General features: G+C 42.7%; 1 protein-coding gene across 2 annotated transcripts in view; it reads left to right on the plus strand.

The window, feature by feature from the left end:
- Positions 1-287: 287 nt before the first annotated feature.
- The window catches only part of TAMM41 (TAM41 mitochondrial translocator assembly and maintenance homolog), a 35,628-nt gene continuing 8,207 nt past the window's right edge, over positions 288-27,708 (plus strand). For both annotated transcript variants that reach the window (XM_070738586.1, XM_070738585.1), the window contains exons 1-7: positions 288-490; positions 2,022-2,201; positions 2,765-2,857; positions 11,836-11,986; positions 16,104-16,249; positions 22,849-23,014; positions 27,467-27,529. In XM_070738586.1, coding sequence (XP_070594687.1) covers positions 362-490; positions 2,022-2,201; positions 2,765-2,857; positions 11,836-11,986; positions 16,104-16,249; positions 22,849-23,014; positions 27,467-27,529 — 928 coding nt within the window. In that variant the 5' untranslated portion in view covers positions 288-361. The remainder of the gene's footprint in view (positions 491-2,021; positions 2,202-2,764; positions 2,858-11,835; positions 11,987-16,103; positions 16,250-22,848; positions 23,015-27,466; positions 27,530-27,708) is intronic.

Raw genomic sequence — 27,708 nt, forward strand, 5'->3', positions numbered from 1 at the left:
AAGGCAACCCTCAAACTAGCGCAGCAGCGTTTTTCTGAATATAATTCATCGATGGCACTGAGGCTGTTGCACACGCGTTTACATCCACCAAAAGATGCACCCCGGTGTATATAATAGAGCACGGCACCTCTTATTTTCTTAAAGCGAAAGAGTGATACCGCCTGAGGCAGGGGGCGCTATAGTTTTAAGCAGCATACGTCGGCTACTTGCCGGTTGTTCCTCTCCCATCACCAACAACCTTTCCTCCGGAGCTACTGGCGATGTGAAGCGAGGCTTCCGCCCGGACTGACCACGTGGTGCTTGGAAGAAGGCGCCGAGCACGAATTCCGGGGGGTCGCCTCCTTGTTGCCCGTCTGCCCGCATGTCTTTGCCGAGCTCTGCCGTGAAGTTCCGCAGGATCTTGGCTCACTTCCCGCAAGAGCTCAGCTTAGCCTTCGCTTATGGCTCCGGGGTCTTTCAACAAGCGGGGTCTTCTACCGCCGCAGCGGAGGTGAGCCTGGACGGGGCGGGGCTCTAAAGCCCTTGTTGTGCCCGTCCATCGCCACTGATAGATCTGTTCATTTTACCCAAAGCTCTTTATATAACCTTGGAAAGAGGAGAGCTGTTTCTGTCTATCATGAATTTGATAGATAGGCTTGAGTGAGTGCTAGTATTCCTGAGAGATCGCCAATTTTGTGTTACACAGGAGGTTGGCTTCAATTGGGAAAGATTACATTGAATTCTCTCATCAGCGAACATATTACAGAAATGTTAACATTTCTAACATTTGAGCTTCCCGTGCCATCATTTTTTTATTTTTACTGCTTTAGCCTACTCCTTACAAGGCTTCCAGTGATTGCTGCCTGGAGTACCTGTGCACAGTATTAATCAGAAATTTTCTCAATTTTTTAAAAAATGCAATAATCGTAGGTTAGCCCATTGTAGATGAATATGGCAACTATTCATGATTTTCCAGATTTATGGAAGAAATTACGTATATAATGCAAAGAACTACACTGGATTGATTGATTGATTGATTGATGGGATTTATCTGCTGCCCAACTCCAGTTGGACTCTGGACGGCTTATAATTATGACAATAAATAAAATAAGTAAGAACAATAAATAGGAGGACAGAAGGAAAAGGGGGGACATGATCGAAACATTTAAATATGTTAAAGGGTTAAATAATCTCCAGGAGGGAAGTGTTTTTAATAGGAAAGTGAACACAAGAACAAGGGGACACAATCTGAAGTTAGTTGGGGGAAAGATCAAAAGCAACATGAGAAAATATTATTTTACTGAAAGAGTAGTAGATCCTTGGAACAAACTTCCAGCAGACGTGGTTGATAAATCCACAGTAACTGAATTTAAACATGCCTGGGATAAACATATATCCATCCTAAGAGAAAATACAGAAAATAGTATAAGGGCAGACTAGATGGATCATGAGGTCTTTTTCTGCCATCAGTCTTCTATGTTTCTATATAAATACAACAAAACAGTATAAAATGCATAACCCTAAAAAGCCACACATACTCTTACTCATTCATGGTCCCAGCCCTGCTGGAAAAAAAAGGTTTTGACAGCTTTCTGGAAGACTGGTAGGGTGGGGATAACATGGATCTATGGAGGCAGTTGGTTCCAAAGTGTCAGAGCCACCACAGAGAAGGCCCTTCCCCGAGGTCATGCCATCTGACATTGTTTGGTGGACAGGACCTGGAGAAGGCCAACTGAGGGAGAAGGAGGTTCTGTAAGTAGAACTGAGTTTCTTGTTCTAACCTTCCTCAAAGAGGAAAGGGAGTAGGACCTAGGGTTCCTGTAAACTTATTTTACTTGCTTTATTAATCTGACCACCTAATGACAAACGTCTTTCCTGCCTCACACCGGAAAATAGAGGCATCCAAGTAACATTCTCCTTCATGTCTCGCACACTTCTTAGATAAGCTAAAAGTGAGATCTGTGCTAAAGATCCCAATGCTAGCAGATGAATTGTGGATTTTGCCAACTAGAGAAGTCAGTGTATCTTCCTTTCCTTTGCAGAACAATATGCTGGATTTTGTATTTGCAGTTGATGATTCTACAACATGGCATGCAATGAACCTGTCCAAAAACCGGAGCCATTATTCCTGCCTAAAATATTTTGGAACCAAGTCAATATGCAACATCCAAAACTATGGAGCAGGGATTTACTACAATACATTGGTGCCTTGTAATGGTAGGGTAAGTCACGTGTACACCTTAAGAAAAATGCAAAATTATTTCTAATTTGTCTGATTTATATCTTCTATCTCTAGGGTTGTAATGCTGTTAGAAGGCAACATATTCACTGAAAATTAAAATTGTTGTACTTCAAAATTGATCAGATTTTAGAGCTATTCTGTTCTTTTAAATAATATTTTATTAATGAAATGTTTATTATTATTTTTAATGAATGCATTCTTTTTTAAAAACTTACTGAGGATTTCAAAACCCTATCATAGGAACATAGCAATCTTTTTAGGAAGTTTTAAAGAATAAGAGAAGATAAAAGAATCTGAGTTCAAGAGTATGTAGGCGAATAAGAAGAAATTAGCAGCTTAGTAAAAATTTCCTGAGAAAAATGGTTCCTGCTATGAGTTGCTTTTTAGGAAAATGACTTGAAGAGTTAGATTAAAATCTGATTTTATTTAAAAAGTCAGAATAATAAGACTTCTGGCATTTTTAACTTTTGAATGTTTGATTTAAATAGAGCTTAAACCTATTTCAAAATTACATTTGTATGATTCAGCTTTCTTTTCTTCCAGGTTATAAAATATGGTGTCATAAGTACTGATGCTTTAATTGAAGATTTACTGCGATGGAAGACACTCTATGTAGCTGGTCGTCTGCAAAAGCCGGTACTACTTCTACTTATTTGTTTAAAATTATAAATGAAAAAAATATGGTAGATAGCACTGACTGTAATAGGGTAATTGATGACAGTAATATGGTGAAAATAAGTGATGGCTGTGAGTCAACGGTATTGTCTAGACTACTGACATTTTAAAGTATCTGATGTTTAAGTTGCTACTAATTTGATCTAAAGGCCTTACATCAGGTATGTCAAACTCCCGGCCTGTAGGCCAGATGTGTCATAAACTGGCCACGCCCAAGCCCCTGTTTAGCAAAGGAAGGGAAAGTCCTGATACATCATGTGACACCACTATGACGATGTGAGTTTCACACCCCTGCTTACATGATTTACTTATTTTATTTTAAATGGAGGATTAATTTTTCCTCTGTTGTTTTTGGAGAGATAGCTACACAATCCCGTTTTGTATTGTCCGTCTTGCCTTCCTGTTCCCCAGGCTCCCAAAACTATTTGTGAAAACCCTACATTCATTAAGCAGTCCTTAAAGTAGTCTGAAAATACTGCAGGCTTGTTTACAGTTCCAAATGGAGAGAGAATAATAATAATAATAATAATAATAATAATAATAATAATAATAATAATAATAATATCTAAAAATCGAGCTGCAACAACCCTGGTATAAGCCAGTGAAAGTGGTCCCAGTGGTACTTGGCACGCTGGGCACAGTGCCAAAGGATCTCAGCGGACATTTGAAAACCATCGGAATTGACAAAATCTCCATCTGTCAATTGCAAAAGGCCGCTTTACTGGGATCGGCAAACATAATTCGCCGCTACATCACACAGTCCTAGGTGCTTCGGAAGCGCCCGATTGGTGATGAAATACGAAATCCAGCACAGTGATCTTGTTTGCTGTGTTGTACTGACATAATAATAATTATAATTATAATTATAATTATAATTTATTAGATTTGTATGCCGCCCCCTCTCCAAAGACTCAGGGCGGTTCACAACATAACAGCAATACAATATAAATACAAATCTAATGTTAAAAAATTTTTTAAAACCTAATTTGAAATACATTGTTATAAAATAACTTATCTGCTACACAATCATACACACTCAGTCTGACTGAACATAAACATAATAAAGGTGAGCGAAAAAAGGAGGGGGGAGATTAATCTCCCCACGCCTGGCAGCAAAGGTGAGTCTTCAACATTTTACGTAAAGCGAGGAGGGTAGGGGCAGTTTGAATCTCCCGGGGGAGTTGATTCCAGAGGGCTGGGGCTGCCCCAGAGAAGGCTATTCCCCTGGGTCCTGCCATGTAATTGGCATGGTTTTAAAATGGGAGTGCTCAGTTCATGCCCATGGTTTTTATTCCATAAATTCTTTGACATTGAGCAAATTACCCAGTGTGCTGGTGTGAAAGCTAAGCAACAGATGCATTTTGGAGCTGGAGAGAGCACAGGTTTTTTTCAGAAGCACTGACCAGCTCCATTGCAATAGAAGGCAGGTTATTATTATTATTATCATTATTATTTGCTCCTCTGTTCTTCATGTAACATTAGTCTATCCACGGCTTTGTACAACATGCTAAGCCAAGATAAACAGTATGAGACAATGGCAGTATATACAGTCTAACAACTGCATACCAACAATGCAATCCCAGACTCTAGAAAAAGCATTTGACAAGGTGTTATGAATGATAGAATGATAGAAGTCTTATCTCTTCATACTTGTAATGGTTGTGCTATGATATGTAGCTATAGCTCACTGTACTGAAATATATTCTGTTTAAATATTTTATATATCTTATATAATGTTGATGACAGTAGATACAACAGAATTCAATTTAGGTGTCCCATCAGAATAAAAGGAAAGAGAAATTTATTCTGACTGGCCACAAGATGGAAGCAGAGATAAGATTTTTTAAAGAAAGACAAAATAACCAGTTTGGTTTAAGATACATTTAGTAATAATTTAATAGTAACCTTGATATGGAGAGAAGGATCCATTTAGAGTTGAATCTTAATTTGGACATCTCTTAATTTCTATCTGATTTGTGTTTATATTGTAATTTTACCTGCTGTCTAGCATTTTCTCACTCAAACACAAAATTGTCAGGGGGATTAAACTGGAAAAGAAAGGTTTTAAAAGCTTTGGAATATGTCCCTTAATATTTGTTAAAACACAAATTACATATTGGTCTTAGAAGAGGCTCTACAGTGTAGAGTCTTTACTCCTAATTGTTCATTGTGACATTCTTTAAAAAACGGAGTGTTCATCTTTTTCATGTGGGAACTAGATTAAGCTGCCATCAGATATAAGCCCCTTTTTTCTGTTAAGTTCTTACAGGATTTTGCTTCAAATACATTCAATTCTTGCTAATTACTCCCTTGAAAACTTTCTTTGTCAAATATATTAACTTTCAACATGCTTAGCGATTAGCGATTGGTGGTTCCACATAGCCATACCACAGTGTATGAAATGTTTTGATTCATGAGAAAGTTGCACTGTAATAGGCAAAATATGTTTTCACTTGTGTTTATTTAGCTTTTCTGTTAATATTTGCCAACTGTTTGAGTAAGCACTTGTTCACACAGGTAGAGATTGTACATAGCATTTGCAATGAAATCAATGGTACTTTATAACAAGTTTTATATGGAATTACTTTATTTTAACTATTTGAAACTGAGATGTACCGTGTTTCCCCGATAGTAAGACCCCCCCGATTGTAAGACATATGGGGGGTTTCAGGGGGGTCGGCTAATATAAGCCATACCCCGAAAGTAAGACATATGTCTTACTTTCGGGGAAACACGGTACTAAAAGCGAGGGAGGCGTCCGCTACTCCCGCCGCCGCCTTTGCTCTCCCCGCCGCGCCTGGGGCTGCCTGCCTGCCTGCTGCCGTAGCCGGGCTGGGCGCGGGGCATCCTCGGTGTTGGGCAGCAGCGGGAGGAGCCGCAGCCTCCGGAGCCGGCCAGCCGGGCGCCCCAGGACGCGCATCGCAGACCGGCCCCGCCGCGGCGCAGGAGGGATGGAGGCCGGGCCCGACGGGCAGCCGCGCCTGCCGCACAACGCCGCCTAACGCCGCCCGCCCGGAGGAGAAGAGGCCTCACCCGGGCCGAAGCCGCCTTTGGTCTCCCCGCCGCGCCTGGGGCTGCCTGCCTGTCTGCTGCCGTAGCCGGGCTGGGCGCGGGGCATCCTCGGCGTTGGGCAGCAGGCAGGCAGGCAGCCCCAGGCGCGGCGGGGAGAGCAAAGGCGGCTTCGGCCCGCGCGAGGCCTCTTCTCCTCCGGGCAGCCGCGCCTGCCGCGCAACGCCGCCTAAAGCCGGCCACCCGGAGGAGAAGAGGCCTCGCCCGGGCCGAAGCCGCCTTTGCTCTCCCCGCCGCGCCTGGGGCTGCCTGCCTGCCTGCTGCCCAACGCCGAGGATGCCCCGCGCCCAGCCCGGCTACCGCAGCAGGCAGGCAGGCAGGCCCAGGCGCGGCGGGGAGACCAAAGGCGGCTTCGGCCCGGCGCGGCGGGGAGAGCAGGCAGCCCCAGGCGTGGCGGGGAGAGCAGGCAGCCCCAGGCGTGGCGGGGAGTGCAAAGGCGGCTTCGGCCCGGGCGAGGCCTCTTCTCCTCCGGGCAGCCGCGCCTGCCACGCAACGCCACCTAACGCCGCCCGCCCGGAGGAGAAGAGGCCTCGCCCGGGCCGAAGCCGCCTTTGCTCTCCCCGCCGCGCCTGGGGCTGCCTGCCTGCCTGCTGCCGTAGCCGGGCTGGGCGCGGGGCATCCTCGGCGTTGGGCAGCAGCGGGAGGAGCCACAGCGGGAGGAGCCGGCCAGCCGGGCACCCCCAGGACGCGCATCGCGGACCGACCCCGCCGCGGCGCAGGAGGGATGGAGGCCGGGCCCGACGGGCAGCCGCGCCTGCAGCGCAACGCCACCTAACGCCGCCCACCCGGAGGAGAAGAGGCCTCGCCCGGGCCGAAGCCCGAAGACGACCCGGCCCCGGTGCCCGGGACAATATAACACATACCCCCAAAGTAAGACACAGTGGGGCTTTTGGGGGTAAAAAGATAGTAAGACACTGCCTTACTATCGGGGAAACACGGTACTAGATGGATAATGGATATTTCAGATTTTCCTTTTTTCAGTTTAGAAAAATAATGCAAATACTGTACTTTGTGCATTTTCTTTCATGTTTTGTCATTTTTTTCATACTTCAATGTTAAGGCCTTTGTGTTGGTAGGGGCTTGGTAGGGTAAAACATTTATTTCTGATTAACAATAGATACAGATTTATATGCTAGGTAAAGACAAGTCCTTTATGCATATCTGACACTGATTTCTCAATAACCTTCTCTAGAAAATGCCCAACCTGCATTTTGATCTTCAGCAGGCTCTGTCTAGATGCCTCTTTAGCAGCTTTTTAAATATCATTTCATGGTCCGTTGGTTCCCTACATTCAGGATTTCAAAGCAATTCTTGATGTAATCATTGACAATAATGCGTATGTGCTGAAGATCATCTTGTGGAACTGGTTGGCTTTCATATTCTGAATTAGCTTAACTTGGCAAGTGTGGAGGCTGTGGTTTGCTCCACAGCTGGCTCCCTGACCTTGCCTTTGCTGTAATTGTTTTTCTGGAGCAAAAGCTATAAACCCATATCTAAGAGGACTAATTCTTAATGCCAAAAGTTTATGATCTGATACCAGACTGGATCTGGAGTTAATTTATCCCTCCTACTACACAAAGTATACCTTGAAGCACATCAAGCATGGAACTGTGGAATTTGGATTATGTATTTTTTTTAAAGGATTTTTAAGTGCATATAGCAAGCTTGAAAGTCTTAATTGTAGATGGAATAAATAGAGCATACATCAAATGAATAATTGCTATTATGTTTCTGTGGCAATTCTCCTTAATCTCTATAGTTGTCTGGGACAGCAGTGACTAACTGGTCCGCAAGACAATTTTGGTGGTCCGCAGAAAAAATATTTGCATTTTTTATATTGCACTAAATACTGTACTGTACTACCGTGTTTCCCCGAAAGTAAGACAGTGTCTTACTTTCTTTTTACCCCCAAAAGCCCCACTACGTCTTACTTTCGGGGTATGTCTTACATTGGAAAAAAATGGAAAGGGTCGCGTTCCCGAAGGCATCTCCCCAAAGTCCAGAAGGGCAGCCGCGGGACAGGAGCCTCGTGAGCCCTTTTCCAAGTTCAACCTCAGGGCTCCAAGCGGCGTGCACGCGTGGAGCCACAGACGCGTTTCGGGGAAGCGTGTGTCTGGAGGGGAGGAGCCGCTCTGCACAGTTGGGCAGCCCCACCTGCCTGCCGGAAAGGAGGCGGGCGAAGGAGGGTGCAGCTCCGGCCGCTCGCCTCAGAGCTGGTCAGCCTCGCTGGCCGCTTGCAGCCGAGCCTCGGCAGGACTCGGTTGCTGGGACGAGCGCCTTTGCTGCAAGCCGCCGCCCACTCGGCTCACTTCGGACCAGCGCTGTTCTTCGCTTTGCCAAGCCGGGAAAGAGGCAGTGGCGCCGCGGCGAGGCGAAGGGCGCGCGGGGAGCTTGGAAGCGATGTCATCGGGCTCCCCCGCCCGGCAATACCCCCGTGTTTCCCCGAAAGTAAGACATATGTCTTACTTTCGGGGTACGGCTTATATTAGCCGATCCCCCTGAAACCCCCGATACGTCTTACAATCGGGGGTGTCTTACTATCGGGGAAACAGGGTATTTATTTATTTTTAAAGTTATAAACCAAATAGAAATATGAAACAAATCATTCAAGCTTTTTCATATACAGGCATATTCAGAAATTGACCTAAACATGGTGAAACATTTGTTGAAACATTTGGTGCTTCTACCAAATATATTCTCTTTAAATGCAGCTGTGATCCACAGCAAGTCAGAATGCTACCTTTCTTTATTTTTCCCCCTTAATGTAGTCCAGTGAATTTCTTTCCTAGCAAGTAATACAGTTGTTCTCCATAACAGTTAATTTACGGTTTGGTCACTTGATTATTCAACAGGCTGTGTAATTTAGTCATTGGAGACAGTTGGCAAAGCAGCTGGGTTCCACTGTCGTCCAAGATTGTTCTCTCAGCCTCTTGCAGTTCTACATGATGGGGTACCGATTCAGCCCCCTCCCTTTTTGGGGGGGGGGAAGGGAATGCTTGTTTGCAAAATTAGGCTTTAAAAAACAGGCTGGAGAGCAAATTGAAAACATGTGTTTTAGGAACCTCTCCCAGGAACAGTTTACCTTTAACAACTCAGATGGTTCAAATTTTCTGTAACTAACAAAAATCAGACTTCAGATGCAGGGAGAGATAATAGAAAAATAATGATATTGGATGCCCCATAGGTTCATTTTGAGTCTCCAGGGTTGCATTTAGAGAGGTGTGTGTGTGTGTGTGTGTGTGTGTGTGTGTGTCTGTATGTTCAGTTGTGATGTTCTGGATAAAATCACATGTCATGGAATTAGTGATGTTCGTATGCTTTTTGCATGTCTGAGAAACTGAACTGTATCACCAAATACCATTTTATTCAGTCAAGTTCCAGCTGTCTCCTTCACTCATCTTGTGGATTCCCCCCCCCCATTTGAGCAAATGTTGATCACGTTAGAGGCAGTACTTGTTCTTGCAACATATTGAGTCAGATCTAGTAAGAAATGTCTTCAATGAACACACATAACAAGATTGTACACATTTTTTTTTCTGTTTGAAGCTGCCTCCAAAGACGTGTGTTAAAACAGAAATGGCAAAGTTCTTTGGGGGGGAAAATCTTTGAAAAACATAAATAGGAGTGGGGTCTTTTGCCGCTGTAGATTTTTCTATATCATTTCATAAATATTTGACATTTGTTTGGTTTCAAAAGTCATTATCATTTTGGCTTTGTTTCGTAGAATTTTGTTCACCTTTTAATTAAGCTAAGGAAAGCATAGAAACATAGAAGATTGACGGCAGAAAAAGACCTCATGGTCCATCTAGTCTGCCCTTATACTATTTCCTGTATTTTATTTTAGGGTGGATATATGTTTATCCCAGGTATGTTTAAATTCAGTTACTGTGGATTTACCAACCACGTCTGCTGGAAGTTTGTTCCAAGCATCTACTACTCTTTCAGTAAAATAATATTTTCTCATGTTGCTTTTGATCTTTCCCCCAACTAACTTCAGATTGTGACCCCATGTTCTTGTGTTCACTTTCCTATTAAAAACACTTCCCTCCTGGACCTTATTTAAATCTTTAACATATTTAAATGTTTCGATCATGTCCCCCCTTTCCCTTCTGTCCTCCAGACTATAGAGATTGAGTTCATTAAGTCTTTCCTGATACGTTTTATGATTCAGACCTTCCACCATTCTTGTAGCCCGTCTTTGGACCTGTTCAATTTTATCAATATCTTTTTGTAGGTGAGGTCTCCCAAACTGAACACAGTATTCCAAATGGGGTCTCACCAGTGCTCTACACAGCGGGATCACAATCTCCCTCTTCCTGCTTGTTATACCTCTAGCTATGCAGCCAAGCATCCTACTTGCTTTTCCTACTGCCCGACCACACTGCTCACCCATTTTGAGACTGTCAGAAATCACTACCCCTAAATCCTTCTCTTCTGAAGTTTTTGCTAGCACAGAAATGCCAATACGATACTCAGATTGAGGATTCCTTTGAAGGCTTGGGGGGGGGGGGTTTGCTTCTATTTCTGAAGATATCCCTTAAACAATCTTTAGAGCAGTGATGGCGAACCTATGGCACAGGTGCCACGGGTGGCATGCAGAGCCATATCTTCTGGCACATGAGCCATTGCCCTAGCTCAGCTTTAACAGAAGAGCCCTACACTCCTCCACTCGAAACAGAATACCCTACGAGACCAGACTTTCAATCCTGGACCTAGAAAGACTAGAATTAATATGCCTTAAACAAGATCTAAGTATTGCCCACAAGATCATATGCTGCAACGTCCTGCCTGTCGGCGACTACTTCAGCTTCAAGCACAACAACACAAGAGCACACAACAGATTTAAACTTAATATTAACCGCTCCAAACTTGACTGTAAAAAAATATGACTTCAGTTGTCGAAGCGTGGAACTCATTACCGGACTCCATAGTGTCATCCCCAAACCCCCAACACTTTACCCTTAGATTATCCACAGTTGACCTATCCAGATTCCTAAGAGGTCAGTAAAGGGCGAGTACAAGTGCACTAGAGTGCCTTCCGTCCCCTGTCCTATTGCTCTCCTATATCTCCTATACCTTTCCTCTATTCCTATATCTCTTCTTCTATTCTTTCATTGATATGTTCTATTACTATACCTTCTTCTCTATTATTTCTTAGATATCTTTTACTATGAGTATCTCCTCTATAACCTTCATCATGTATTTTACTATGTGTATATATATATATATATACCCACTAAAACCCTCATTGTGTATTGGACAAAAGAAATAAATAAAAATAAATAAATAAAACATGCAATGTGTGTGCCAGCCAGCTGATTGTTGGTTCACACAGAGGCTCTGGGAGGGCTTTTTTGGCTTCCAGAGAGCCTCCGGAGGATGGGAGAGGGCGTTTTTACCCTCCCCCAGCTCCAGGGAAGCCTTTGGAGCCTGGGGAGGGTGAAGCATGAGCCTACTGGGCCCACCAGAAGTTGAGAAACAGGCCTTTTCTGGCCTTCAGAGGGTCTCCATGGGGGTGGAGGTGGGGGAAGCTGTTTTTCTCCCTTCCCAGGCATTGAATTATGGGTGTGGGCACATGCGCATGCATGATAGTGCATGCGCACGCTCTTTCGGCACCCGAGGAAAAAAAAGGTTCGCCATCACTGCTTTAGAGCAGTGTTTCCCAACCTTGACAACTTGAAAATATCTGGACTTCAACTCCCAGAATTCCCCAGCCAGCAAACGCTGGCTGGGGAATTCTGGGAGTTGAAGTCCAGATATCTTCAAGTTGCCAAGGTTGGGAAACACTGCTTTAGAGGATTGTTCTAATGATATGGCTTGTTGATTATTTTTCCTCTTAGTTGATGACCAAATTTTCCAATTAATTATAGGTGAAAATTCTGGCTCAGAACGAAAACCTTAAGCTGCAAGAGGCCCTGACCCGTAATTTGAAGAGTGCTGTCATGGCAGCTTTTCTCATGTTGCCTGAAATTTTCTCCGAGGAAGATCTTTATATGCAGATTGCTGGATTGTCCTATTGCGGTGAGTATGGCTATTAAATTGTTTAATAATTGATTTTTTTTAAAAAAATAAGATAGCAACTGTTCATGAAAGATGTGCTTTCTTATGGTTTGCTTTACTTATGGTTTGCTAGCATAATAGATGGCTCAGCATATCTGACAAACCATTAGGAAGAAGTGCTCTGGATCTTCTATATGTACAGCTTAAATTATTTTTAGTTCTATTCACTTATATTGCTTTGGCACTTTTTCTTGACATTGGCTTGATTTTTTTGGGGGGGGGGGAGGGGGGATAATCCTCTGTTTGCCTACATACTCTACAACTTTCCCCACTTTCTATGCATTCTATGCACTGAGCTGAGGTGGCGCATGACAGATTTAGTAGATAAATTATAGCCTGCGTGGACTACAATAAATCAAATCTGAGAGTCGATGGATTAAAATAGAGAAACAGCTTTCAAACGAAGTTACTTTTATTAAGAAAATAACAGAATATAGCTAATGCCTATCAGAGGCATTTTCTATGCGTGCTACATCGTTGAAGACAAAAGAAAGAAGGAGTTTTTGGAGAAGAAAGGAAGTGATGCATGTATCACATGGCAGGATTTTACATCATAATGAGGTGGAGCTTATACAATAACACACTGTTAACTATTTAATTGCTGAATGACTTAGAATGTCTCTGGGGCTGTCAATATTCAGTGTGACAGCGTGGGTAGAGTGCTGTACTGCAGGCCACTAAAGCTGACTGCTAAATCTGTAGGTCAATGGTTCAAATCTCATTGCCGGCTCAAGGTTGACTCAGCCTTCCATCCTTCCCAGGTGGGTAAAATGAGGACCCGGATTGTGGGGGCAATATGCTGGCTCTGTAAAAAAAGTGCTATTGCTAACATGTTGTAAGCCGCCCTGAGTCAAAAAAGAAGAGCGGCAGTAAAAAAAAATCCTGAATAAACAAACAAACAAACAAATAAACAAATAAGTTAACATATTAATTTATCTTTCATCCCCTTTTAGCATTCTCTAATATGCATATTTTTCTTCTTTCATAGATGTTTTTGCTTTGTCATCCTTCTTTGATATTGCCCGTTAATGTAACTCCTCATACGTCTCTAATATTCTGTAACAATTCTTTTTACTCTATTCCAAACAGTATCCACCTCTTTTTTGCTGTTTCTGTTCATTCCACTCTGAAAATGCAGGCCTCGTCTTTTTCCTTCTTGTAAGCTTTCTGCTTTAACAAAAACCAAAGAATAGAGGCTGAATTGAGAGGGACCCAGACTTTTCCTGATGTGAGAGCTTTTAAGTAGTGGAATAGCCTACCTCCTAAATTTGTAGCTTCTCAAGAAAAACAGTTTATGTCCAGGAAACAGTTTTTGTCCGGGTATTTTGGCACTTGTCAGAAGGTTGGATAGATGACCTTCAAGATCCCTTCCAACCCTATGGTTCTTGATTCTTCCCATTTTCTATTCTTTCTTGTCTATGTTCCCCCAAGATCCACTACCAAATAAGATAGTATCGCACATTCAAAATGCCCTGTTAGTGTTTACTGCTTCTGTCAGTTTATAGTTTTATAAAATACCAGGTTGTTTATTTATTTATTATTTATTTAAATTTGTATGCCGTCTATTCCTGAAGGACTCAGGGCGGTTGACATATACTTAAATCATATATCCAAAACAGATGTTTATCACAACTGTTTTATTCTTAGACTTCTGAATGTTCTCACTTATGCATTTATGTGACTTAACAGATTTAATTTTGCTCCATCCCATTATTCAGAATGATGCAGTTTCCCTCAAACTCAGCACTAATTCTTTCATTATCCCTAATTATCAGAACTTAACACACGATTATTGCCAGCAAATTCTACCATCATACACAACCACCAAAGTATAAATGTTTTCTTTCATTCATTGTAGCCCAGTCTACACCTTGGCTTCCCTGCATGCTTTCATTGGCTGTAATGTGACATTTGCCATATTTTCTGCTAATACTAACAATTGGGGCATATTGCCAGTGCACTGCACAGCCATAGCCCATTTTTGCATTTAGTGTGCTATTATTTTCTACAAGTGATAGTCTCTGGAGCCTTTCGACTGAATAACTTGTTGCCTGCATCCTATCAGTTGGAAAACACGCATATCAAAGCAATGGAAACTGCAGTTTAATGTTTCCAAATGTAAAATAATGCACTTGGGGAAAAGGAATCCTCAATCTGAGTATTGTATTGGCAGTTCTGTGTTAGCAAAAACTTCAGAAGAGAAGGATTTAGGGGTAGTGATTTCTGACAGTCTCAAAATGGGTGAATAGTGCAGTCAGGCGGTAAGGAAAGCAAGTAGGATGCTTGGCTACATAGCTAGAGGTATAACAAGCAGGAAGAGGGAGATTATGATCCCGCTATATAGAGTGCTGGTGAGACCACATTTGGAATACTGTATTCAGTTCTGGAGACCTCACCTACAAAAAGATATTGACAAAATTGAACGGGTCCAAAGATGGGCTACAAGAATGGTGGAAGGTCTTAAGCATAAAACGTATCAGGAAACACTTAATGAACTCAATCTGTATAGTCTGGAGGATAGAAGGAAAAGGGGGGACATGATCGAAATATTTAAATATGTTAAAGGGTTAAATAAGGTCCAGCAGGGAAGTGTTTTTAATAGGAAAGTGAACACAAGAACAAGGGGACACAATCTGAAGTTAGTTGGGGAAAGATCAAAAGCAACGTGAGAAAATATTATTTTACTGAAAGAGTAGTAGATGCTTGGAACAAACTTCCAGCAGACGTAGTTGGTAAATCCACAGTAACTGAATTTAAACATGCCTGGGATAAACATATATCCATCCTAAGATAAAATACAGAAAATAATATAAGGGCAGGCTAAATGGATCATGAGGTCTTTTCTGCCGTCAGCCTTCTATGTTTCTATTACTTTATTTCTTGGATATTTTCGTATCTGATTTTCAGTTTAATCAGTTGAATATGCAGATTTTTGTTCAATGTAATACAGCTTTATAATGGAAGCTTCTTAATTTAATAGCCCAGGAATTGCAAAGAAAGATAAAAGATGCAACTCCTTCATTCAAACTAGTGAATATATTATGTTAGCATGCTGTATGGGAACCTTCAAGCCTTCTTTAAGGTTTCTTCCTATCAGATCAGGCAGATGTCTTCATTTTAGGAGACCTCAAAGTACATCCTGCTGGATGACACAAATGTTCAAACAGCAGTATCTGAGCCTGTGCGTTGAAGAGGGAAATGGCCCTGGCGTTCTGATAAGTTTGCCCCCAACTCCAAAACTTCCATGTGTGTTGGACCACAGCCTCTGCCCACGCACTTGAGCTGTGTGGGATGGATAGCAGTTCAAATCTATTGCCTCTGGAGGAGAGGCTGTCAGGTGCCATGGGAACTGGTCTTTCTCTTTATCAATTAGGTCGACTCCCCATTACTTTTCCAATTAGCAAGGAACTCCTGAGCAATTTTAATGCGGTTACTATTCTGCCTGCTGTTTCCTAAACTGCATTTTTCAAAGAAGTAGTTCTTACTATATTTGATGGACTTTTATAAAATAGATCTCTGAGGTAAATTATGCCAATAGGTGTTCCAAAGCCACAGTGCTGAGATTCACAACTTAGTGATTTTAAGTGGGATCTTCTGGCTCAAGGACATGTATTTGTTATATTTTCTTTGCTATGAACCATTAGTGTAGGATGCCCCCTTTGCAGTGCACATTTACACTGTTCCTTTAGTGCGGACTGGGTAACTATGGCCCCTTTATGACTTGTGGACTTCCAACTCCCAGAATTCTTGAGCCAACATGGCTGCCTTGGGAATTCTGGGAGTTAAAGTCCATAAATCATGAAGGAAATTTATTTATTTATTTATTTATTGGATTTATATGCCACCCTTCTCCGAGGACTCGGGTGGCTTACAACATATAAAAACAATGCAACATCAAATCCAATTAATTTAAAACAGAAAATGTAGTTTCCCACCCACTGTTTTAGTGTAATGATAACTAAAGTAAGACTGTAAGTGTCAGTTTGCAGCTAGCATTAGAAATCTTATTAATTGTAAGGCAAACTACATTTCTCTAACAGGGTGTAAATACTGTACTGATAATCTGACTTTGCTTCAGGGGATTTCAGAATGCTCATTGGAGAAGATAAATCAAAGGTTATGAACATAGTGAAACCAAACATGATACATTTTCAGAAGCTCTATAACAACATTTTGCAAGATAGTCCTCAAGTGTTATACAAGCATCAGCAGGGCAAGTTAGAGGTAAGCAGATCAATATTGCAAGCCTTTTTTAAATATATATATAAAAACTATTTTGAATAGTGTGATATGTTAAACAACAAGCTATCCATCGCCTGGCATATCCAGGTGGCTTGATTATTTAAGAAATCTGGAAAAGTAAGTCATTATCTTATTTTAGAAATATAAAGTATGAAAAAACTGGCAAAACATTTCCAAAAACTGTTTGTCAGTTGTCCAGATAGTTGATAGGAGTCAAGCCTGACTCTGGGCATATACACATAAACATGTATTTAAAAATGCCATTTTGTTACATTCTGCTTTATGTTGGATGAATGAATCCCGGTTTAATTTACGGTAGGTTTCAGGATAAATGATTAATCTATATAAGCAGTGAGGATAATGTATTTGGCAAAGTTTTATAATAAGTTATTTGAAGACTAAACAAACCAAGTTTCATATACCAAAATTTAACTTTTCAGATAAATCATGTTTCATGAAGTCATTGGCTTTGCTCAGATTATTAGACCAATCACATTTGGAAACAGAGTTCTTTTGCTGTAAATGACAATTGCATGATGATATTTAGCAACATTTCAACTTGATGATTCTGTTGTTGATTACAAATGATAGAAAATGGGAGGGAGGAAGCTGCAGCTCCTCGGACAACGGGTGAAACATCTTGAATATAGGGGGGATTTGATTGTGTCAGCGAACTGCCTCTGGAAATTCTTGTAGGGGAGTTGTCCCTGCCTTTGGAGTCCCCCATTTGACACTCTTGGGTGATAATTAAGAACTTTGCTGGCCACGGAAGAGTCGGACTTTGATCAGCTGGGCTGCGGAAAATGGCGGCCGCCACAGCGAACTGACCTGCATGGAAGACGGAAGGCGGAAAGAACGAGAGGCAGGAGAGTGAGGAGTGAGGAGTGAGAGAACGAGAGGCGAGTGTCCTGGATTGTGCTGGCTGAGGAGTGAGAGAACGAGAGGCGAGTGTCCTGGATTGTCCTGGCTGGAGATGTTGGAGGTGGGCCGGGGACGCTGGTGCGCTGTTGGTGGGAGCGCCCAGCGCCGGAGGGTCTGCCGACCGAAGGGCCAGCGTGGAGAGGCCGGACTGACTGTCGTTGCTGAGAACGAGGTCTGTGAGGAGAGAGGAGCTGAGGAGGATGTCGGTGCGACGCCGAGGCTGTATTGTGAGCGTTTGGAGCTGTGGAATGAACGTTTGGCGAGAGCCGGGGGTCCTGGGCGGAGCCAAGGAGCCGGAGGCAAAATCGGGCAACAACAAGAGGAGACGACTTATCCAGGACTGGGACATTCCCCTACCCCAACCCCCCTCTTTTTTGCCTTTTTTCGGGGACATACAACATACTATTAATCCAGAACTTAGTAACTGAGAACTGATGCGACCTTGCTGCTAACCAAATCCCTATATTCCTATATTCTCTATATATACACTTTATACACTGCTGATTAGATTGGATCCATTTTAATTAACTACATTATTATCCATATTTTAATATTTTTATATTTTTATGTGTATCTATTACCTCTGTTAGTATTTTAATTTTTAGTATTTTTAACTATAAATTGATTTACTTTTAACTAAATTATTGGGAGGGGTTAATGAAGGACAATTGGGGAGGGTGTAGTATGTATGGAGTGAATGATTGGGATGGATGGGATGGATGGGAATGGGGTTACAATATGGGTGAAATGAATGGGAAGGATGAAAGTAACATAGTTGGCCCACCTGGCGCTGGAGAGGCAGGAGGCGGGGAGGCACCTATCTCTGGGGGGACAGAGGGTCAGAACATCCCGGTGTTGCTGGGGAGAGGCAGATATGGCGGGGGCCACAGAGTTAGCCGTTCCAGGGGAACGAGGGATCGTTGCGTAATAACGATCCCTTGTTCTGGCTCTGTGAGCTCAACCTTGGGTACTGGTGATGAGTGTAATTCTGGCCCTGGGCTCAGGTTGCTGCTGCTTAATGCCAGGTCGGTGGTAAATAAAGCTCTCCTCATCCGGGACCTAATCCTGGATGAGGAGGCCGACCTGGCATGTATTATTGAAACCTGGCTGGGCCCAGAGGGAGGAGTTCCTCTCTCTGAAATTTGCCCAGCTGGGTTTCAGATATGGCATCAACCTCGACCCCAGGGAACGGGGGGAGGAGTGTCTATTATAGCCAGGGAGTGCCTTTGCCTACGTTGACTCATTGCTCCAGAGATTGCGGGTTGCGAATCTCTCTTGATGAAGTTGGACTTAGGGGTTCAGGTGGGCTTGTTTCTCACGTACCTGCCTCCCAGCTGCGTGTCAAAAGCCCTGCCTGTGCTGCTCGAGGAGGTAGCCGGGTTGGCGGTGGAGTTCCCCAGACTTATTGTCTTGGGGGACTTCAACCTGCCGTCACTCGGCGAAGCCTCTGGACTGGCACAGGAGTTCATGGCCACCATGACAGCCATGGACCTGACTCAAGTAATACAGGGTCCAACTCACAAGGGAGGGAACACACCCGACATGGTATTCCTCTCTGAGCTATTGAGTAATGGTCTGAGACTAAGGGGCTTAGAAATATTGCCTTTCTCATGGTCAGACCATTTTCTACTACGGCTTGACTTCCTGGTTCCAATCCTTCCCCGCAGGGAGGCGGAACCAATTAAGATGTTCCGCCCCAGACGCCTGATGGACCCAGAGGGCTTTCAGACGGCGCTTGGGGTTATTCCAGATGCACTCGTCCACAGTTCGGCGGAGTCTCTTGCGGAAGCCTGGAACAAGGCTGCAGCGGAGGCTCTCGATCGGATTGCGCCTTTGCGACCTCTCCGTGGCGCTAGACCCCGTAGAGCTCCATGGTTCAACGAGGCGCTCCGGGAGTTGAAACGCCAGAAGAGACGTCTAGAGAAGCGATGGAGGAAGAGCAAGTCTGAATCCGATCGAACACTTGTAAGAGCTTTTATTAAGACTTACAAAGTGGCGCTCAAGGCGGCAAGATGCGCGTATCATGCCGCCTTGATTGCATCAGCGGAATCCCACCCGGCCGCTCTGTTTAGGGTGACCCGCTCCCTTCTTAATCAGAGGGGAGTTGGGGAGCCCTTACAGAGTAGTGCCAAGGATTTTAACACATTTTTCGCTGATAAAATCGCTCAGATCCGGGCGGACCTCGACTCCAATTGGAAAACAGAGTCGGCTGACAACGAGTCAGTTGAGGTGACTGGGGCCCGTACTTGTCCATCTTTCTGGGAAGAGTTTGATCTGGTGACACCTGATGAAGTGGACAAGGCCATTGGAGCTGTGAGTTCCGCCACCTGTTTACTGGATCCGTGTCCCTCCTGGCTTGTTTCGGCCAGCAGGGAGGTGACACAGAGCTGTTTCCAGGAGATTATCAACGCTTCCTTGGGGAGGGGATCCTTCCCATCATCCTATAAAGAGGCGCTCGTGCGCCCCCTCCTCAAGAAGCCTTCCCTGGACCCAGCCGTACTTAATAACTACCGGCCAGTCTCCAACCTTCCCTTTATGGGGAAGGTTGTCGAGAAGGTGGTGGCACTCCAGCTCCAGCAATCCTTGGAAGAAGCCGATTATCTAGGTCCCCAGCAGTCGGGTTTCAGGCCCGGTTACAGCACGGAAACTGCTTTGGTCGCGTTGATGGATGATCTCTGGCGGGCCCGGGACAGGGGTTTATCCTCTGTCCTGGTGCTTCTTGACCTCTCAGCGGCTTTCGATACCATCGACCATGGTATCCTTCTGCACCGGCTGGAGGGGTTCGGGGTGGGAGGCACTGTTCTCCAGTGGTTCTCCTCCTACCTCTCCGGTCGGTTGCAGTCGGTGTTAGTGGGGGGTCAGAGGTCGACTCCGAGGTCTCTCACTTGTGGGGTGCCTCAGGGGTCGGTCCTCTCCCCCCTGCTATTTAATATGTACATGAAACCGCTGGGTGAGATCATCCAAGGGCATGGGGTGAGGTATCATCAGTACGCTGATGATACCCAGCTCTACATCTCCACCCGACATGTCCAGTCAACGAAGCAGTGGAAGTGATGTGCCGGTGTCTGGAGGCTGTTGGGGCCTGGATGGGTGTCAGCAGACTCAAACTCAACCCGGATACGACGGAGTGACTGTGGGTTTTGCCTCCCAAGGACAATTCCATCTGTCCTTCCATTACCCTGGGGGGAGAACTATTGACCCCCCTCATAGAGGGTATGCAACTTGGGCATCCTCCTCGATCCACAGCTCACATTAGAGAACCATCTTTCAGCTGTGGCGAGGGGGGCGTTTGCCCAGGTTCGCCTGGTGCACCAGTTGCGGCCCTATCTGGACCGGGACTCACTGCTCACAGTCACTCATGCCCTCATCACCTCGAGGTTCGACTACTGTAATGCTCTCTACATGGGGCTACCTTTGAAAAGTGTTCGGAAACTTCAGATTGTGCAGAATGCAGCTGCGAGAGCAGTCATGGGCCTACCTAGGTATGCCCATGTTTCACCAACACTCCGCAGTCTGCATTGGTTGCCGATCAACTTCCGGTCACAATTCAAAGTGTTGGTTATGACCTTTAAAGCCCTTCATGGCACTGGACCAGAATATCTCCGAGACCGCCTGCTGCCGCACGAATCCCAGCGACCGATTAGGTCCCACAGAGTGGGCCTTCTCCGGGTCCCGTCAACTAAACAATGTCGGTTGGCGGGCCCCAGGAGAAGAGCCTTCTCTGTGGCGGCCCCGGCCCTCTGGAACCAACTCCCCCCGGAGATTAGAACTGCCTCTACTCTCCTTGCCTTTCGTAAGCTCCTTAAGACCCACCTGTGTCGTCAGGCATGGGGGAACTAAGACATCTCCCCCGGGCATATACAATTTATAAATGGTATGTGTGTATGTATGTGTGTTTAGAAAATGGGGTTTTTTAAATGTTTTTAGTAGAAATTTAGATTTGCTGTAAATTGTTTTTCATTTTGTTGTGAGCCGCCCCGAGTCTGCTGAGAGGGGCGGCATACAAATCTAAATAAACAAACAAACAAACATGTAATTATTAGCTGGAAATTTAAAAAAAAACTTAGTCTTCAAAGATCTATTTATAAACTGACCAAGGCTATCTGTTTAAGATTTAAGACTTTCCTTTATTTGCAATCTCTTCATTTATGCTGTCATGTCACATGTCAGATAGAGTGAAGCACATTCCATGCCCCTTTTTTTCAAAAGTTGTCATCTGGTACTACTCATCCCATCTAACCTTTCATCTGAAGTTCAAGTCTCCCTATTCTTTTAGCCTTTTGGAAGGCCGTGAAGACCTGGCTGTTTCTCCAAGCATAGCAATAGAATGGGGCTGAGCTAGTAATATGGGTGAGTCTAGCAGTGAGACTTCCATATGTGTGGAAATGGCAAGTCTTGCACATTCCCACAATGGTGGGAATGGTGAAGTTAATGGATTTGGCAGAGATGATGGCAAAACTGACTGCGTTGATTAAAGAAAAGACTTTGCCTAGGCTTGTATCTACTTGGAAACCACTTTTGGACTTTTTGCTTGTAAGTGAAAGAGATGAAATTTTAACTGGGATTTTATGGAACTGTTTATGATTTTGGAAGTACCATATATTATCACTAATGGTAGAGCAATTTTATTATTTTTTGCTAGTATCTAGTATAGAATCCCAGCGGCCGGTTAGGTCCCACAGAGTTGGCCTTCTCCGGGTCCCGTCAACTAAGCAATGTCGTTTGGCGGGATCCAGGAAAAGCGCCTTCTCTCTGGTGGCCCCAACCCTCTGGAACCAGCTCCCCCCAGATATCAGAGTTGCCCCCACCCTCCTTGCCTTTCACAAGCTCCTTAAAACCCACCTCTGTCGTCAGGCATGGGGGAATTGAAATTTCCCTTCCCTCTAGGCTTATAGAATGTATACATGGTATGTTTGTATGTATGAGTGGTTCTTTAAATTGGGGTTTTTTAGATTGTTTTTAATATTAGATTTGTTTACATTGTCTTTTTATATTGTTGTTAGCCGCCCCGAGTCTTCGGAGAGGGGCGGCATACAAATCTAATAAATAAATAAAATAAATAAATCTATACTGAAGAAAGAGAAAAGTTACTCTTTTGTATATTTTTTCTTCTCTTCTTTTTCTGCAAATCCAATTTTGTTTCTTCCCTTACCCACTCTTTCCATTTTTTGTTTTCTTGTATTTTATCTTTTGATAAAATTTATAAAGTCATAAAAATAATATGGGTGATTTTGATGCCTTGGTGGGAAGAGTGGGAAGTGTTTTTATGTTTTTACCAGTTGCAGCCTAGATTCATAGAGTGAGATATAAGTTCTATATAAGTTCTTTAAATAAAGTTAATTTCTGAATGCAAACAACCCAAGTCCAGTCTTGTATTTAAAACATTTGCAGGTGGCAGTGAAGATCAAAATGCTGATACAATTTTGAGTCAAATCAGTCAGCTCTACTGGTCTGGGTATACTCATATGCGTTGATACTTTCCTTTCTGTATTAACCAGTTTCTGTGCCCTTTTATGGGGTTAATGGACCATGAAGGAAAGTCAATGTTCCAATGCACATAACCTGCATGAGCTGGCAACTTGGTTTCAGATGGGGCTGCTAATTTTGTATGTTGTTGTTAAAGGAAAACAAGAGGTGTCTGCTCCTTTTTTTATCTTTAGATAGATAAAAGTCCAGAAGGTCAGTTTGCACAACTGATGGCTTTACCAACTACCCTGCAGCAAAAAATAACTTCTCTCAAGGATTCTCCAGGGAAGAACAGAGATGTGGAAGAAATTTTATTACAAGTCGCTCATGACCCTGACTGTAGATTTGTGGTACAGCAAGGTAGGTTTTAATGATAATTCATTTGCAGAAGTGAATGTTTTAGAATCAGCCTTGTATATAGTACAGGGGTCCCCAAACTTGGCCATTTTAAGACGTGTGGACTTCAACTCCCAGAATTCTCCAGCCAGCCTAGCTGGGAGTTGAAGTCCACACGTCTTAAAATGGCCAAATTTGAAGGCCTCTGATATAGTAGTTTCAGAATCCATAGTATTTTAAATATATGTGACTGGAAATTGGCAGTGGTATCAAAGCTGATGATGTAATTGATACTTTTTGTTGTCAGCCCATTTTAGAATAGAAACATAGAAAACTGACTGCAGAAAAAGACTTCATGATCCATCTAGTCTGCCCTTATACTATTTTTTGTATTTTATCTTAGGATGGATCTATGTTTATTCCAGCATGTTTAAATTCAGTTACTGTGGACTTATCAACCACGTCTGCTGGAAGTTTGTTCCAAGGATCTACTACTCTTTCAGTAAAATAATATTTTCTCATGTTGCTTTTGATCTTTCCCCCAACTAACTTCAGATTGTGTCCCCTTGTTCTTGTGTTCACTTTCCTATTAAAAACACTCCCCTCCTGAACCTTATTTAACCCTTTGACATATTTAAATGTTTCAATCATGTTCCCCCTTTTCTTTCTGTCCTCCAGACTATACAGATTGAGTTAATTAAATCTTTCCTGATACGTTTTATGCTTAAGACCTTCCAACATTCTTGTAGCCCATCTTTGGACCTTTTCAATTTTGTCAGTCAATAACAAAATGCTATGTTATTATTCCAAAGCTTTAGTCATGCCTAACAAGCTTCACTCCATATATTTGTCCTACAATTTCTACTTCCGGATTCCCTCTTTCAGGTTATTTGGCTCACAAACAACTTACCATAGAACATGTGCAGAGCTATCACTGGGTGTGTCCTATTAGCCAATAGCAATCTGAATAAACTATAGCTCCTCAGGCAGAAACTGTGGACTGAACCTGGGAGCTGGTTGTGTCCAATGAAGTACTTACAAGTTCCAGCCCTGGGCCTGGGATTTATGAACATACTGAATGATCTCACTTGGTCTATTAAATTGCACAAAATGATTAATATGTTAACATTGTTCTGATAGTCTAAATCAGCAAGCCAGATGTATCAGGTACTGCAAAACATTTCCCATGTCCAAAAGGGGGGGAAAGTCCTGATACATCACATGACACTACTTGATAACATGACACCCATGGTCTAAATACACCACTGTGCATAAATGTACACACACCTTTATTTTTGGCACCTTGTTGGTTTCGTTAGAAACCTGGGTTTGGTAACTCTTTTATTGTTAATTCTCCCCTCCCCCCATTTCAGATGATTTGGCTCAAAAGAAAATTGCCAGACTTTTGCCAGACCCATCCTTGAATACAGTTCATCTGTCTGGAACCCAAACCACATCTCGGACATCAACACCCTTGAAAATGTCCAAATATACTTCACCAGAAGAGCCCTTCACTCCTCCACTCAAAATAGAATACCCTACGAAAGCAGACTATCAATCCTAGGCCTAGAAAGCTTAGAACTACGTCGCCTAAAATACGATCTAAGTATTGCCCACAAGATCATATGCTGCAATGTTCTACCTGTCAATGACTACTTCAGCTTCAATCGCAACAACACAAGAGCACGCAAGAGATTCAAACTTAATATTAACCGCTCCAAACTTGACTGTAAAAAATATGACTTCAGCAACCGAGTTGTCGAAGCGTGGAACTCATTACCTGACTCAGTAGTGTCAACCCCTAACCCCCAACATTTTTCCCTTAGACTATCCACGATTGACCTCTCCAGGTTCCTTAGAGGTCAGTAAGGGGCGTGCATAAGTGCACCAGTGTGCCTTCCGTCCCCTGTCCAATTGTCTCTCCTCATCTCATTTATCTTTTCTTCCTTTCAGATATGTTCACCTATACTTTTATATCTTTTCTTCTATTCTTTTCTTTATTCATATTATTACATATCTATTCTCTTCAATGTGTATTATGTATTGGACAAAAGCAATTAAACAAACAAACAAACAAACAAACAAATAAATAAATATGAGCCACTATCACAGGATGTGTCCCATTCACTGTTCATTAGGTCTTAGCCAATAAATTATAGCTGTTCAGAGTTGAATTTGAGGCTGACCTTGGGATTCTGTTGAATCCTGTGATGGGCTTAGAAATTCCAGTGCTCAGCCTAAATTTCCCACTATCTTAAATGCTACAACCATGGTGTTTGCAAAGTAGGATATTATACAACACAACCATAGTTGTCAGAAAAGTTATCCTGGAAAAGTCACCAGCGTACCATGGTTATATTAAATGGGTTTCAATTAATATAGGGCAAAGAGAGGGACAGTTTGCTTGGAAAAATTTAATCAGCTGTCTGCCTCTTTACTCTCTTGACTAATTAGATTAATTAAACTGTAATTAGTTTCAGCTGAAGGGGATTTCTGGGTGGGTCCTGCAGGTAATTACTGCCAGTTTGATAGCAATGGCCCCCAGTTTCTCTGACTGAGACATACCTTAAGGCAGTGTTTCCCAACCTTGACAACTTGAAGATATCTGGACTTCAACTCCCAGAATCCCCCAGCCAGCATTTGCTGGCTGGGGAATTTTGGGAGTTGAAGTCCAGATAGTTGCCAAGGTGGGGAAACACTGCCTTAAGGAATATTTACTTGATCCTGGTGACTATCTCGGCATACATCCAGTTACACATGCCTCCTTTGGGAGAAAAGTGTCCAGTTTAAGGTGTTTGAAGATTCTCGGTCACATAGGAGGACATGGTTTTCCCAAAGGTGCTTTTTCTAAAATGCTACTGGATTTTCTTGGTATTTTTTTTCTTTGAAAGTATTTTGCTTCAGTTCAGAACTTGAAGTGAAATATTTTCAAAGGAAAAAAAAATCCAAGAAATCCAGTTGCCTTTGGGGGGAAAAAAAGTTCCTTTCTGTCAGTTTCAGGGTAATTAAATGACATTTCATGGACCCTTTTCTGAAAGGGACTTAGTACCAAAATTATTGTGATGCTGCCCTATTTTTTCTGACTCTGGGTAACTTTGGCGTAAAGGCCACTCTCATTTATTAGATTGCCTCTATATTGGAATTGGGAGGTGGTATAGTTTAGAATTCTAAAATAGAACAGTAAATGGGGGAAGTGAGATACTCTTTCCCCCTAGGCCCTTACAATTTTATGCATGGTATGTCTGTATGTATGTTTGGTTTTATAATAAGGGTTTTTAACTGTTTTAATATTGGATTGTTATATGCTGTTTTTATTACTGTTGTTAGCCACCCCGAGTCTACGGAGAGCGGGGGCATACCAATCCAATAAATAAAAATAAAAATAAATAAATAAATAATAAATACATTCAGGGATTAAGCAAATTGTAATTAAAATAGAGAAGCTAGTTAAACCAAACTATGTGTTTTGAACCAGAATTCAACAAAGGTAAAGACAAAGACCACCAACAAGCCCTTCACTGTTTGATGGCATTTTATATTATTTTTCAAGCCTAGTTGGTGTGCATGACTCTTGCTTAGAATGCAGAGCTCCTTGGGGAATAATAGTAGCTCTCCAGTAGACCGCTGTTCCCACAAGATTCTTCCCCGCAACCTTATCCTTTCATGTGTTTTTTTTTTTAACCTTTTATTATGCTATCTACTGCCAGTGCTGTTGTGGGGCTTGGGTGGTTAGATGAGCGAATCTTGTTTGGAGTCAAAGGAAACAGGCCCAGGCCTGCAGGTTCTTAGTTCTTCTCTAATCCTGTACTGGCAGGAGCTTGACTGTTTGCATTTAGCAGTTTTCACTGCCACTTTTGGCTCTAATGAGTCACTAAGACTCAGGTGAGAGCAATTTTAGCTGGTAAAGGGCAAGGAGTTGGTATTAAGGAAAGTGAGGCAACCTGACCAGAACTATCAAATATGGACTATAATAATCCCAAAGACCATGGATGACCAAAGAGAGTTTTCTCTATTTCTTTGCTGCTATATAGTGTTTTTAACCACCTACTATTCTACAATCTTTTAGGGATGAATTTGTCTTGTAATATTTCAAATTAATAACAAAATATGACTAATAACTTTATCAGAAACAACAAATAGCCATGATTGGCTACAAGGAAAACTTGAATTTTATTTGTGAAGATCACTTCATTACACGGAGCAGAAAATGTGAACGTTCAGGCATTATATAATATATAATAAATATATATTAAAAACATTGGAGTAAACATGAATCTCCCAACAAAAGAAAAGTGTACAGTATTTGGTGGGGGGGGAAATCACCTGGTTATTTTGCTAAGTGTAGTTAGAATGTTTCTGGAATAATATTTAATGTTTAAACCCCCTTTTTAAGAATAATCTCAAGAATAACATCTGACTCTGTTTATTTTCTCCTACTTTCTATGCCTCCTCCTCCTCCTCCTCTCCCCACCCCAGGTATTTCAAGAATTGTGGGGTTGTCCAGCCTAATTCAGAGTGCGAAAACTACCCTAACAGCTGGTAAGAACTTGTGTGCAGTGTTTTTCCGAGACAAATCTTGTATTCAAACATACAAAAGTGTTTTTACAAAAGGAAAATGAAAAATGAATTTTAAAAAATTCACAATGGAAACAATTGATTTAAATTGTTTAAGATGCTAATACTGTGGTTCAGTTGCTTTCTGCATCTTCCAAACCTAA

The sequence above is a fragment of the Erythrolamprus reginae genome, chromosome 2, assembly GCF_031021105.1.
Source record: "Erythrolamprus reginae isolate rEryReg1 chromosome 2, rEryReg1.hap1, whole genome shotgun sequence".
Taxonomy (NCBI): Eukaryota; Metazoa; Chordata; class Lepidosauria; order Squamata; family Dipsadidae; genus Erythrolamprus; species Erythrolamprus reginae.